Source organism: Toxotes jaculatrix, chromosome 1 (assembly GCF_017976425.1).
Source record: "Toxotes jaculatrix isolate fToxJac2 chromosome 1, fToxJac2.pri, whole genome shotgun sequence".
In the NCBI taxonomy this organism is placed as follows: Eukaryota; Metazoa; Chordata; class Actinopteri; family Toxotidae; genus Toxotes; species Toxotes jaculatrix.
In genome coordinates this window covers 8006436-8021413 of record NC_054394.1, presented here as the reverse complement: position 1 = coordinate 8021413, position 14978 = coordinate 8006436, and the positions used below count along the sequence as shown (strand labels likewise).

Genomic DNA, 14978 nt, shown 5'->3' with positions numbered 1-14978 from the left:
TTTACAGTTTATATAAAAACAGTTTTCTTGTTACTTTGCATATTTATATATAGTGTTTCTGTTTTCATTATTTATTTTATTTCATTTTTTTTTAATTAAATTTTTAATGTAATTTTTTTTAGGCTTTTTTTTTTTTTGACCTCTGCTGGGAATCTCAAAAAATAAAATCTATTTGTATAGATTGGCATATAGAAGCCATTGGCCAGAAGGATCAGATGGCAAGGAAAACAGATTATGTTGCAAGGCTCTCGTGGCATAACCCCGGGCATTAATGTTAATGGAAAACCACATGACCTTGCACTTGCCTCTGAGCGGCTCCATTTTAAATCCAATTGACATGGCCCAGGTCTGGAGGAGGCTGGAGAGATGGTGATGCAGGCACCGGAAAAACCATGCATAAAAATAGTCTGGGTTTTTTTTCTTTTCATGGTGTCCCAGGGGCCCCTGGTAAGGTTTCCTCTGTTCCCTCAGGTGAACAGGGGAAGGCGGTTCTGAATGTGGAACAGTGGTTGCTATAATAGTTGCTCAGATACCTATGTCCCATGCCAGATGCCATGTGATCCCAACACTGAACAGGATGGCAAAGCTTAACTTTCATGACTTTAACATTCCAATCAAGGTATGCTGATGTGTTTATGCTCAAGAGACAGAATCGCCCTTGTTTCCTGGGGGCATATTGTACTTAAGGTTGTGTAAAATCACTGTGATGGAGTTGGCTTTGCCAAGTATTGCTTTTCAATGATCTTCCCTCTCTGGGAGGAATGGAAGGGATAGTGCCAACACAACACAAACAGGCTTTGTTAAAGGAGCTTTACGCACACAGATGAAAAAAAAGGAAAGTCAGGATAAAATAGCATTCAGGTTTTTCCACAAATAGCTAGTGGAGGATTAACATTCAAATACAGTGCAGTTCCACTGCTTTGAGGGTCATCAGCACAATTTAATTACATTAAGAGACAGCTAAATTGGACTTTGCAAACAGACAAGGCTTAAGGGATTACTGGACCTCTGACGGAGAGATCAGATTTTACCTTCGAGCATGCAAACAACAATATGCCCATTTCCTGGCAGGATCCATGTGGACAGAGATAGAGATAGAGGGATGAGAGGTTGGATGGGGCCAACAGTGGACAGCCAGATGTTTAGTTTCATTATATTTTTTTTTTATTTAGTGTATACTATGTGGCCTGCATATAGAAAAATGTAGTATTTCAGAATGAACTTGACGTGATTATAGCCAAAACAACAAGCCTCTCTGCATCTAAAGATGGTCTTTCATGATTGCTTTGCCTGCATCTTCTCTATGCTTTCCCCAGGATCTCCCTACTGTTAACCTCTCCTGCATGTGCAGGAGGGGTTCAGCTATCTCCTATAGGTTATACTAGTTATTAAACTGCTTGAAGGCACATTACTGGAGTGCTGTATTGAACACTATCTCCTCTGAAGTCGCCAGTGTACTTCATAACATGCTGCCTGAATGGAAGGATAGCATGCCCACATGATGATGGACCCCTTACTTCCTTACTTCTCCTATTTCTTAGTAACAGCAGTGGTAGTAGTAATGACAGTGCTACATCATGGGATTAAATGTATCATGGCATTCAAAGGGAAGAAGTGTTGTGGTAAGTTTTGTTTTTGTTTTTTTACTTGGTTCAAAGAAAGTCAGTGGAGACTGACATTTTCAAATCTTGGCCTTTAACTGTGCTAGCACCTCCTTCTACAGTAGATGTCAACCACGTTAGGTAGGAAACAAAATCCAAGGTAATGATATCTTCTCTGAGAAAGACTTTTGGCTACTCAGCTGCTAAATGCTAGATAACTGAGTCTGACACTGTAAAGTGGGTTGTTAAAGCTTTTTCACAAAAAAATGTCTGCTGCAGTAGAAAACAATGCAATGACAATGGCAGTGAACAAATTCAATAAAGTTGCAGATCTGAAAAACCAACACTGAGCTGAAACACTCCCATAAATGTTATTGTCAATATATTGATTGTAGCTGTTTTAAGGTACCTGTTCTTCAGGTTTTAAGTAACAATTTCTTCTTTGAATAGTGTTTCCAAACCAAACTCGGAAAAGGTAATACTACTACAGATCAGTAGAATGAGAATATTATATAACCCAGCCACATGTCTGGAATCTTTAACCACTATCAGCAATGAATAACAAAAAAAAAAAAAAAACAAAAAAAAATCTATTTTACACCCTTGTTTCCTATTTCATTAGGTAGCCAGTGTCATCTACAGCTGATCAACACTAAGCTGCTGACACCTGCATGCTGGAGCTGGAAACTGATGGGTGTAGTAGCAGAGAAAGCTGAGTGAAAAGTATGCAAAACTGATTTCTTTGTGGCATATTTATTTCTGAATCAAAACTAAGAGCTACGAAGAAGAGCCAGTATGGTTTTCGTTGTTTAAATTAAAAGGTTTCAACATGCTGCTGCTGTCAAGTTGGGTTTGAGATTTGCAACTTGTTCATCTCAACCCTAGAGATGAGTGAGGTTTGCATTTAAAAATAATTTCTTACAGAAACCTGGGACTGAGACCTGACAGTTGATGGGTTGTAAATAAATAATTCCCTAATGACTCCGACACCAGAACTATGGAGTAGATAATGATGAATTATTAGAGAACAGCTTGGAAGATACTTATATTAATGAATCATGAGGTAATAATTAGTTCATAAATATCTGTGAATCGACGTACTGACCACTTTCTTCATGAGTCATAAAGATGTATACAGCATTGTAGACTTAACAAGTTTGGAGTAAACTGAAATAAAATAATAGACTTAGTTGAAAAAAAGAATATGGTTTGGGTGTGGTGTAGACCCAGTTCCACCCACAAAGCCACAGTCAGCTGAGGCCAGCAATGCTAAACTCTTTCCACGTAGCCTACTTCTGTTAAATGAACTTAAGAAATGGCATGTTATTATAATTTAAACTTAGATCCAGGCACTTGGTTGCCTGGAAGTTTAAATGATTTAAATCATTTTACATGGTTTTCTCCAGCACACTGAAATGGGGCAGCTATTTTGCCTCTTCTCCTCATTTATGGATTAGTCTGCGTTGAGGTAAGTGAGGTGACACAGACGTCGGCTTTCCACTCACCAGAGAAGTTATTCCTCGGTGCCATACTCATCTGAAAAATGCCCAGATGTGTAAATTTGTGCAGACAATTTATCTGAACTGTTAGGTCTTCAGGTGCCTCTTCTCCCTGAGAAAGTGGCTGCTGTTTCTCCAATTGCCCTTAAACAATTATTTGGGAGAGATCAGGGGGAGACTGTTGCCAGTTCAACTGTAGTTTTCTCAGCCACCATTGTGCAGGCCATCTAAACCATGGGATACAAAGCTTTCAAGCGCACCGCAAGCCAAATAAAGAGGTGGAGAAGGAGGGGGAGGCAGATAAAAGCTGACACCCAATGTATTATAACTCAGCTCTATTAGATATGAGCTTCTGCTGGGGTGAAGCACCATAGCTTAAGGCAAAGATACTGCTTGCTCATTGTGCTTTAGCAAGAGGGCTGGGAAGACTGTGTAGCCTCTGTGTTCTGTATACAGTACACAGTCTCTCATGCATGATTTAGTAAACTAGAATTCTTACTAATATTCAAGGAAATAGCGGGCTACATAAAAGGATGTGCTTAGGCTGCAAAACTTATCCTAAGACATGCACTGCGTGCTTGAAAAATGGCTGGTAATCAAAAGACAGAGAAATCCTCAATGAAATCCCGCTACCTTGTTCAATTTCAGCATTCATTCAATTTTGGTAGCAAAGAAATGCTGTATATTCCACTTACTGTTTACACTGAGACATCTGCTTTAACATGTCAGCATTTAACACATGGGCATATTTTGTTTTCTGGTTAATAGTATCTGTTGTGGTGTACTGTGTAATTATACCAGAATGAACAATTGTACATTTTATAGCCCGCTTACCCAATGATTACCCAGTGATTACCTCGAAAAAGCGGTAAGCAAGAGTCTGCTTTATTTTACAGCCCAACATACACAGGAGTAACACTATAATGAAACAGCTTTCTCACACACATTCAGTGATTTGGTTATATGTTACTGTCACTAAAAAGTAACAGCCATTACCTTCGCTTGAATCACTCATACACATTTTTCAAAACCCCAATAAAGCCGAGTTCAAATCTATGTATTTATTTATGATATAATGGTATGACAGGATATAAACTCTGGTTTAGGTTCTTCTCTACCATCAGTTTTAACCAGCAGTAGGATCTTACATTGCACCTCAAAACTACATTTGTTCTCCTGTGTTTCATTATCATTTTAAAGACGTGCACATTTATAATACATATACACAGAACTATTTATGGCCATAGCTATAGTTATAGATGTACACCCTTCTGTTGTGTTATATGTTGTGTTTTGCTCCCACTCAACAGCAATGCACACCATATTGATAATAATGAATAATGTTCACAGTGTAAATTCTCAGACAATTTCTTTTGTATATGATCATTTCAAAATACATAATAATTAGGTTTGTTGCAATTTCCTCATTGTAACTGTGAGTGAAGTGACAGCTTAAGTCATTTGTTGTAGTTAAAAATTTCATCAAAATGAAACCTAAACCAAATCCAGATTCTAAAAATGTGTCTAAACTGAGCAAAGGAAAAGCGACCCATGTTGTTACTCTATATGAGGGATTCTCACAATGTAACACACAGCTTGTTATGTGTATATAACCTATTTATATTATGTTGAGATGTAGTAAAACATTTGTAATTTACTTGGCTGAAAGTGTTTCACTGAGTATTTATAGGATGGTCACCACTTTGGTCTAGAATGAAAATTTAATATCAGATTTTGACGCAGGCAACTGTGGATCATAGTGCCTCTATGACTCCTAATAATTTTGGTCCTTTCAAGACTTTTTCTGCAATGACTCTGTGAGGTTGAAAGTTTTCGTTTTGGGTGAAATATTCTGACTCCTGGTTGGATTTGCATTGAATAAGGCACAGACATCCAGGTCTCTGCAACTCTGAACTATAATAACTTTGGTGATCCCCTGCGTTTTTCATCTGATGGTACCATCGGGTCAGAATTTCCATTTGTGCAATAACTTGTTTCTGGAACAGAAAGCAAATGTAAAGATTGTAACACAAAATGAATCCAAACAAGAAAACAACATACTTTGTCTGTAAGAAAACATAAGAAAAAGAAAGGATTTTGATGTTTGGACACCAGAAATTATTTGATAAAAACAAATAGTTTAAGGAGTAGAATCAACTTCTGGACTTAATTGAGGAAAATGAATGAATTAGATAGCGTGTAATATGGTCCCAGGTCTCCTCTTCAAGGGAAATCTATTTTAAACCATATGAAATAGTTGAAGTGAAAAAAACTATAATTATTTTTATTTAAAAATTAGCTTTAATGTGTGACTTAAATCTATGAATCTGATGTATTTATCAGGCCAATCATGTCATTCATTAAGTTTTTAAAGATGATAAGAGATAGGAAGCCATGTTTATTACTGTGTCAGAGAAAAGTTCCAGAGATCTGAGAAATTCCCCTTAAAATCTCTCCTATATTTTAATTCCCAGGAGAGACCTGGATTATCAGCATTCAAAGAAGTGCCTGGACACTATAACACAATCAAAATTAAATCCAACCTTAAAATCAGAACATCCGCATGTTTTCTACTGATTGAATAACATCACAGATTGCTTTATTCTGAGTTAACGTACATTTGTAAATATATAACTGTCTTGTTTTATATACAGCTCATGAATTATTAAAGTCAATTTTCAGTTTGCAGAGCCGTGAAATTCACAGAAACATGTAGCACTGCAATAGTTACCTGACGATACTGATTGATGGCTGATCAATGTGAACGCTTGATGAAAGATCCCTCAGATAGTCAGTGAGCAGCTTGTACAGATTGCCATGACAATTAAGATTAATGTGCCTTAGTATTCCTCTGTGTTGTGTCCTAAGTTTAACCCATCAGGAAGCTTCTAAGACAAGAAAAACACACACTCCCTACAAGCTGCATGCCACAAATAGTTTGATGTATGGTAAGAGGTGGTGAGTAGTTCACTAATAGTAAAATTTTCTTAAATTATAGTGTAAAATTGGCTGATAGTGAAACACTGTCCTGAAGTCAAAGCTCAGTTTCACACAGAAATTTAGATTTTCGTTGTGGGTAGCCTGTACTTGCAGCTGTGTGTCATGATAAATATTTCCTAATACAAAGACATTCACTGTGTTTAAATAAAGCAGCTGCAAATGTTTTAACAGCTTTCCAAACATAAATACATTATTACTAAATGCATATAGTATAAAAATGACAGTATAGCTGTCATAAAAAGATAGCTTTAGCTGGAGAAGACAGAAAGGCATCAAGGCTTTTGCAGTGCTTCCTCTAACCAGTTTTTATTCTTTTAAACTGTCACCCACCTCATAACTCATCATCTGGACACAGAAGTTTGGATTGAGACACAATAAAAGAAGGATGTGGGTGTGGGAAAATGTGCAAGGCCTCAAAATCTATGGACATTATGCAGTAGCTAAGGGTTTCAAAGAAAGAGCCTACAAAAAAAAAAGGAGGATATCTTCTGAAAACCATACACCAACTCAAATAATTATTAATAATTATTTTTTACTGTTGTCCATCATGACAGCCCTGATTTAAGAAAAATGCAATATTAAATTATAAATGAACTGAAATGACTTAAATGAGATCTTTGTATGCTGACTTCGTGTTGAAACTGATTTAAAATGTTAATATATCTTTACATATGCTTCATTAGGGGTTTACAAATATGAGTATCAGAATAAAAGAATATGCTTATAATTGCTCATGACATTTTCAAAGTGCATAATAAAGAATTAAGTGAAATTAAAGTAAGTACAATTGTGTTATACTATTGCAAACATTTTTTCCTGGAAATAAAGTTAAGATAAAGATAGCATAATTGAGATAAAATGAATCTGACTGGTCATTTGACTGCCCTTGTCTTTTACTGTAGTGATGTCACTATGTTTCCAGATCTCAGCAAACACTTTGTTGAGCACAATATTATCATTTCTGAAATTTTAGCCAAAACTATGGACGCTAGTTGAAATTAACCAGAGTTCCTCTTTTAGTTGAAAATGATTGTTACAAAGGAACGAGTGAGGAATGATCAATAACAACCTGACAGTTGATGAGTTGCAAATAAATAATTCCCTAATGACTCCGACACCAGGACTATGGAGTAGATAATGATGAGTTACTAGAGAACAGCTTGGAAGATACTATATTAATGAATCATGAGGTAATAATTAGTTCATAAATATCTGTGAATCGACGTACTGACCACTTTCTTCATGAGTCATTCCCTGACCCTGAACCCACCACTGAGAACACATTAAAATTGTAATGAAGAAAAGATCAATTTGGTATAATCCTCGATTGCACGAACCAACTGCTTACAAGCTCTTAAGGGCTCTTATCTGATATTTGTCATGAATATTAAACAATGGTTTTGATGGTATGTATTTGTTCAAATAATATGTGCGTCTGTGTTGCATGTGTGCTTCTGTGTGTGTGCTATGTGGTTGCATCATTGTGAATGGCCTTTTTTTTTCACCTGACACTGTGCCTGAAAGCATCTGACAATCAGGGGAATATTAGAGGGTTGGAGGGATTCCACTCTGTCTAAGTGGCTCTTATTGCTGTGGAGTGTGACACGGCTCTGATATTCATAATGATTCACAGTGCTGTTGACACATTGTAGTGGCGATACTCAGTGGATTGCAGCTTCTCTGACTCTGCTCGTGAGGGCTTCAGAGAGCCTGCTCTGGACCAGTTCATCAGCTTTTCCTTTGATCATTACAAACGTTTCTTCAATCATGGATTTACCACAGGTAAAACCATTAACAAAATAAGATTTCATGTGAAATGCACTATGGTTCTTAAAGAGTTTAATCTAAATGGACCACATAAAAAAGAACAAAAAATATATATTTAAAAATATTGTTTAAATTTGAGTTGAAGTCAAAGTCAGGGGCTGTTCCAACAACAGAAGCAACACACTACTACATTTCCACTCATTTAGGTGGATATGTAGTACAAGCCAAAAAGGCACATAAGCAAGCGGCTCATCTCTTGTTTCTGAGACATGAAGCGGCTTAGTTTTACATGCTCAGGACACTCATCCATCACGGCTGCTTAAACTCCAATCTCCTTAATGCTGGGTACCAAGCAGAAGCACACCGGGTTGCTTTATGAGGACAAAGGTTTGACTCATTTGGAAATTGAATGTACGGCCTCTCTCTCTATCATGGTGGAAACGCAGACCACAAGGCCACCGAGCTGGAATGAAAAGGGAAGTATTTGGAGAACAAATGTTCTCTCTCTCTATCATGTTCTCTGGTTAAACCTGGATTCAACACACACACACACACACACACACACACACACACACACACACACACACACAAACACATCCTTTTCTCTTCTCTTATTCTTTGATTGTAAATGTGTGCATGCATCATGTGTATTTGCACACTTATGTGTGCTGTAATTGCACATGTCGTCATATGCACCTACGGAAGACCTTGGTGTGCTTACATGTGTACTGCTATTTGTACTAGCATCCGTGCACTGGGTCACCTGTGTATGTGTTTATTTCCTGTGTGTGAGTGTGTGTTTTGTCCCATTAATTTTGTGTGCATACCTTAGTGTAGTTGTTTTTGTATGATTGTGCGTTTTCATATCTGTGTGTATGTGTGTGTTTATTAGAATTTGACTATGTGTTATTATATCAGTTTGCAGAATATCTGGCTAAATGCATATGTACATTTTTTTAAATATAATACATGTACATTACCTTGCATCAAATTCTACTATGAGCCTCTCTCCCAATATATTTTAAAAAGTTTAACAGGGGAGTGAGGGAGCAACGACTGTAGGTGTGGTCTTGCGGCTACACAGTGTGTAACACTGAGGGTAAGAAACAGCTTTAGCTTCTCTGTCTGACTGTGGTGATTGAAGACGTGGCTGTGGATATGGTTTTTGCTGTGGATTGGTTCCATTTGTGGTTGAATGTCTGGAGTTGCGGATATGGGCTCTATTAACTGTACTCTTTACTACTCCTATGAACATCAGCCAAGAAAGCATTGTTATGCCACACAGGATTTGAGCCTGTGGTGCTTCTATCAGATATGACAGATGCTTTACTAATACACCACAGGGTTTCAGGTCTACAGTGGCTTCAATATGAAGCTCAGCCAGCACAACTACATCAACTACCTACACACACGCAATCCCTGCATGGAGTTAGTGTAACACCAATTATAAACTAACACAACCATAATCATGATGATATAAAAAAAACATGTCTACAGCCAGCCAGCAAGAGTAGTGGCCAAAGTCATAATATAATCACAGATACAGTCCGTCTCAATCAGCCTGGGCAGCAGTCACTCTGAACCCATTGTGAAGAACTGCATACACGTGAGCTAGTATGTATGTTTAGGTGCAATGACAGAGACTTGCAGCTGAGCAGCCACAGCTGACGGCTTCAGCGTTTTACCATATATGAAACCACTTCCAAATCTGCTTATTGAATACGAATCCTTTGTATCTCTGTAGTTGGTTTGGTTGGTGAGGAAAACTTGTAGTGTTAATCGGGAGTCAGAGCAAGCTAATGGTATCATACTGAACAACCACACGGACGAGAGGACAGGTAGAGGGACGGACAGGTGGGGGGGACGTGCTGCCATCTTGGAATGGCCATCTTGGAATGGCAGCACGTTCCCCCACCTGCCCGTCCCTCTACCTGTCCTCTCGTCCGTGTGGTTGTTCAATGTGATAGCATTAGCTTGCTCTGACTCCCGATTAACACTACAAGTTTTCGGGTTACACCGCTACTCCTTTTTTCCTCGGATTGTCCCTGGGTCTTATCAATGTGTGGATTACCTGTCGTAGCTTCTGACGCGCCGCTTCTCCGTTGATGCCAGCCTACCCACCTAGCGGGGCCGGGAGGACCGTCTCGTCGCGGCAACTGTTTGACGAGCTCACACTCCTTCACATCAAGGAAAGTCCTCTGATTCTGGTGTTACATTGTCTTCTTGGTTTATTCCACGCATGGCCCTGATTCTTATTTATTAATCACAGCGCCGCTCGTCGGCATCGACTTCCTGGTTACGAGGGACGCTACGCAACGTCACCAGCTCACCTAACTCAGGACGGAAAACCCGGACTGGATTACATCTCCACCCGGACGCTTCCGTGGATAGTCCCGATCAGAAGGACAAAAAGCCTGGGTCGGATTCCATCTTGGCACCGACTGGTCTCTCGCTTAAGGATGTCAATACGTACAACGTCACTCCTCACTGCGCTGTGTCTGCTAGCATTGTGCAACACTGGTAGTTTTCCTCATGGGATCCAAGCTTCCGGCATAGCTCTTCTGACTCTGGCTGCATCAGGTGGAGGAACACATGCAGCTGGCTGTGTGTCCAGAAACAAAACACCACCAACACTGACTTTTGACAGCTTCTGCAGCTGCAAAAGTCTTGGACTGTTACACTTAAATATTCAAAGCCTCCTCCCCAAGCTTGATGAGCTGTAAGTGTATACTCTTTCTGCTAACCCTGATGTTTTAGTCATCTCAGAGTCCTGGCTTAAGAAATCTGTGCCTAATTCTGCTATATCCCTTCCCGGATATATTATTTTTCGGCAGGATAGACCTACCAAGGGTGGGGGGGTTGATATTTCCTGTAAGGATAGCTTGCAATGTTCTGCCATACTATCCAAATCTGTACCTAAACAGTTTGAACTGCTGCTACTGAGAATTAATATCTCGAAGAACTATTCTCTCAGTGTTGCTGGCTGTTACAGGCCACCATCGGCCCCTGTCTGTGCCTTATCTGCTCTTAGTGAACTCATTGCCCGTACACTTCCTCTGAATTTTTGTTATTAGGGGACTTGAACTGGGATATGCTCAATCCGTCCATCTCTGTGCAACTCCAGCTGGACGCTTTAAATCTTTCCCAGATTGTTCAGGCTCCTACCAGATTTAATAATAAGTCTATAGAAAATGGAACATTAATTGATGTCATTCTCACCAACAGACCAACTAAGTACTTATCTGCTGTTTTTTGCCAGAGCCTTAGTGACCACTGCAGTATTGCTTGCGTCCGCAATGGTACAAAGATCAAACGCCCCCCCCAATCATCTACAAATGTCTGCCAAAAAACTTCAGCGAGCAGGCCTTCTTACACGACCTGGCAACGGAAAAATGGCATAGAATCAGCCTCATCCCTACTGTTGAGGTTGCTTGGTCACACTTCAAGAACTTATTAATTTCTATCCTGAACAGACACGCTCCCTTAAAAAAAGTCAGAATCAAAAATCGGTTCAGTCCCTGGATTAGCACTGAGCTGTCTGAACTGATCCGTCTAAAACACTCCAGATGGCATAAAGCAAAGCCATCGAAGACCACATCCGACTGGCAATCCTTCAGGTCAGTAAGGAACAGATGCACCCAATCAATCAGAAAAGCAAAATCAGAATATTACAAAAATCAATTCCTCACTAGCAGCTCTGACCCCAGAAAGTTCTGGAAGACTGCAATTAAATCTGACAATATTGTAGCACACACTATTGCAGAACCTGTCACTCATCTGTTTAACCTTTCCTTGCAAACCTGTGAACTCCCCTAAGATTGGAAATCTGCAGCTGTCACCCCTCTCTTTAAGGAAGGTGACTATCTAGACCTCAACTGCTATAGGCCTATCTCCGTCTTGCCTTGCTTCTCCAAAATCATTGAGAAATTAGTCAACAAGCAACTTACCCACCACCTGGAATCCCACAGTATTCTTAGCCCTATGCAGTCTGGTTTCAGATCCAGCCATGGGTATATCTCTGCAACACTTAAGGTGTTAAATAACATCATATGTGCCATCAATAAAAAAGAATACTGTGTGGGTGTGTTTGTTGATCTGGCTAAAGCCTTTGACTCAGTAAACCATAACATTCTACTTGACAAGATCAAAGTCATAGGTCTTTCGGAGGAATGCCTGGCATGGTTCAGAAGCTACATCTCTGGTCGTAGCAATTGGTGCAAGCTGGGGGTTACTAGTCTGATCCCCTGCCTCTATCCATGGATGTCCCTCAGGGGTCTTTATTAGGTCCAACCCTATTCAAAATCTATATAAACGACATTGTTCATGCTGTTGGCGACTCTCATATCCATTTATATGCTGATGACACCATCTTGTACACATCCAGTCCAGCCCTGAACGCTGCCCTGACTTCCTTGCAACATAGTTTTAATAGTCTCCAACATGCCTTTTCCAACCTTCACCTCCTCTTACAAACAAAACCAAACTCGTGATCTTCAACCGTCATTTACCCCAGACCCCCTGTCACCTTCGTATCTCCACCTTGGACGGTACACTACTACAATTGGCCAGTTCTTACAAGTATTTAGGTATCTGGCTTGACAGTTCACTTTCCTTTGATATTCACATTACCACACTGCTTTCTAATGTCAAATCAAAAATCGTCTTCCTTTACCGTAATAAATCATCCTTTACTCACTCAGAAAAGCACACCCTGGTCAAAATGACAATCCTTCCTATTTTAGATTACGGCGATATAATCTATAGATCCACCTCCAAAACTCTTCTCAATAAACTGGACGTCATCTATCATTCTGCTATTCGCTTTGTCACCGGTGCCCCTTTTAACACTGATCATTGTAATCTGTATTCTCTCATTAACTGGCCATCACTCCACTCCCGTAGATTGTTGCACTGGTATCAGTTCATCTACAAAACCATCATCGGCAAAGCCCCACCTTATCTTCAATCACTAATCAACATCTCCAGCAACACCCGCAACCTATGCTCGAGTAACTTCATCACCTTGATCACTCCAAAAGTCTGCACTTCTTTCAGTCATTCCTCATTAGATTTTGCTGCCCCTAGTGACTGGAATGAGTTACAAAAAACACTTAAACTCCGTACCTTCATCCCGTTATCTACTTTCAACAACTCATTACGATCTATAATATCCGATCAGTGCACCTGCTTCTAATTTGCTGTGATCTCCTTGTTGTATGTATTGTATGTTGTTGTATGTATACATTTGTGAGAATGGACTTCATGTTTTTATTTTGTTATGGGTGTTCAAGATTGCGATTATTGTTTGATGTTTATTGTATAACATGCCTCTTGCTGCTGCCTCTTGGCCAGGTCGTTGTTGAAAATGAGAACTGGTTGTCAACCGACTTACCTGGTTAAATGGTTAAATAAAATAAATAAATAATGAAGACGTATTAATTCACTCAGCAAAGTAACATCACAAATTCCAGCTGTTTTGAGTAACAAAAAAAATAAAATTTTACATTTATGAATCTAGCTTATTCTGATCACATTAACAACACAATTGTTGATTTTAATTGCAGTTTAGGGAAAAAGAAAAGTTACCACATAAGCATGATTAACACTAATAAAAACTACAGTGATAAACTATTCAGCCTCAACCACATTCTGCTGTGCTGAAAGGGTGTAAGCCATTCACCACACATTTTGTCACTGCTCTGTAACATTCATTAATCCTGGCTGGACTCATTTTTGCTTCTCACTGGAGGGCTGTGCTGCAGCTGTAGACACCAGAGAAACTAAAGTAAAAACAATATTGTCAAAATAATATTAATTCTACTTTATCATTCACTGACTATCAATTAAATAAATCATTCATATTTTCCATGCACAATGAACTTAATGCTGCCTGAAGGCAAATTTGCACTGCTACAGGTCAGAGAATGTAACAGGTCACAGCACAACACCAGCAGACTGAGGCAGAGCACTCCTCCTTCTCAAGTTGTTAAAAATTCCACAAGTTCTTACTTGCACTTGTCTCATTGACTTTGGAAGTTTCATAACAGTGTTGCTGAGTTATCACGTTTGAATACTTCATCCGCTTTTTTTCTTTGGTAATGCCTGTAGTGTCAGAGAGTGAGGCAAGACACTAAATGTTACCGCTTAATGAATCAAGGTATTTTATCAACTTCTATCGACTATCAATTAAAATGGGACCAGCCCATTTGTTTGTTTGTTTTAGATTTTTTTACATTTAAATTACATATTTTATTCCAAAGGAAGATTTAAATTGAATTATTTTTCTGGTTTGTGTTCAAAGATTTCAAATGTCCTTATTATTGTCCTTAGAAAATTGTCTAAAACTGCAATTTTTCAATACTATAAAGAGTTTCAGCTCACAGTATGTTTGAAACATGTTGTACAAGGTGATTTATTGTCATAAAACTAAGTACATAAAAGCTAAAGAGTTGTACAATTGTCTAAGTGCTTTTCACGTTTCTGTGCAATTTTTTTTTTTGCTGAAACACGTTAAATCAATTGAAAATTAATTCTTGCCTCCCAGTTTAAGATCTTTTTAAGGAATTTTCCTTTCCCCTGCAGCGAACATGCTGAGAGACTCTAAGAAAACAGGCCTGCGTTTAGAAGGTTAACACTGGAATAAAACATCTGTTCCATTTGGGAAAGCACAAGTATCACCCTACAAAAATCCCTTCTGGGTGAACCTTACTATATGCTGTTTTAGGGCAAGTAGAGACTAACCTGGGCCTTGTTGCTGGACCATCTCTGACAGATCTTGCTGGTGGATGAAGAGAACCAGACCTCCAGCAGCGAACAGCAGGAGGAACCAGAGAGAACAGGGCAGCCTCCTTCTCCTTCCACGCAGGGAGTCCACCACCATCTTCCACTTCATCCACAGCATGATGCGGCGCAGTCAGACGCTAATGTAATAAGTTCTGGAGAAAATCAAAGAAAGTGGGTATGGTAAGAGGAGGGGAAGCAAGACAAAGACAAAAGTGGAGTTAGCAAAGCAGGCAGAGCGCGTTCTGAGTGTTTCATTTCTCGGCATCAGTATTGTGAGGCAGAATTCATGGTGTGTACTAAATGGCAGTGGTGAAATGTAGAAAAGTAC

At 39.2% G+C, this 14978-nt stretch overlaps 1 protein-coding gene across 1 annotated transcript in view; it reads right to left on the bottom strand.

Moving 5' to 3' along the window:
- LOC121183191 (carbohydrate sulfotransferase 8-like) overlaps window positions 1–14978 on the bottom strand; it is a 160416-nt gene that overhangs the window by 106444 nt on the left and 38994 nt on the right. Inside the window, exon 2 of the mRNA XM_041040125.1 lies at window positions 14609–14802. Coding sequence (XP_040896059.1) covers window positions 14609–14768 — 160 coding nt within the window. The 5' untranslated portion in view covers window positions 14769–14802. The remainder of the gene's footprint in view (window positions 1–14608; window positions 14803–14978) is intronic.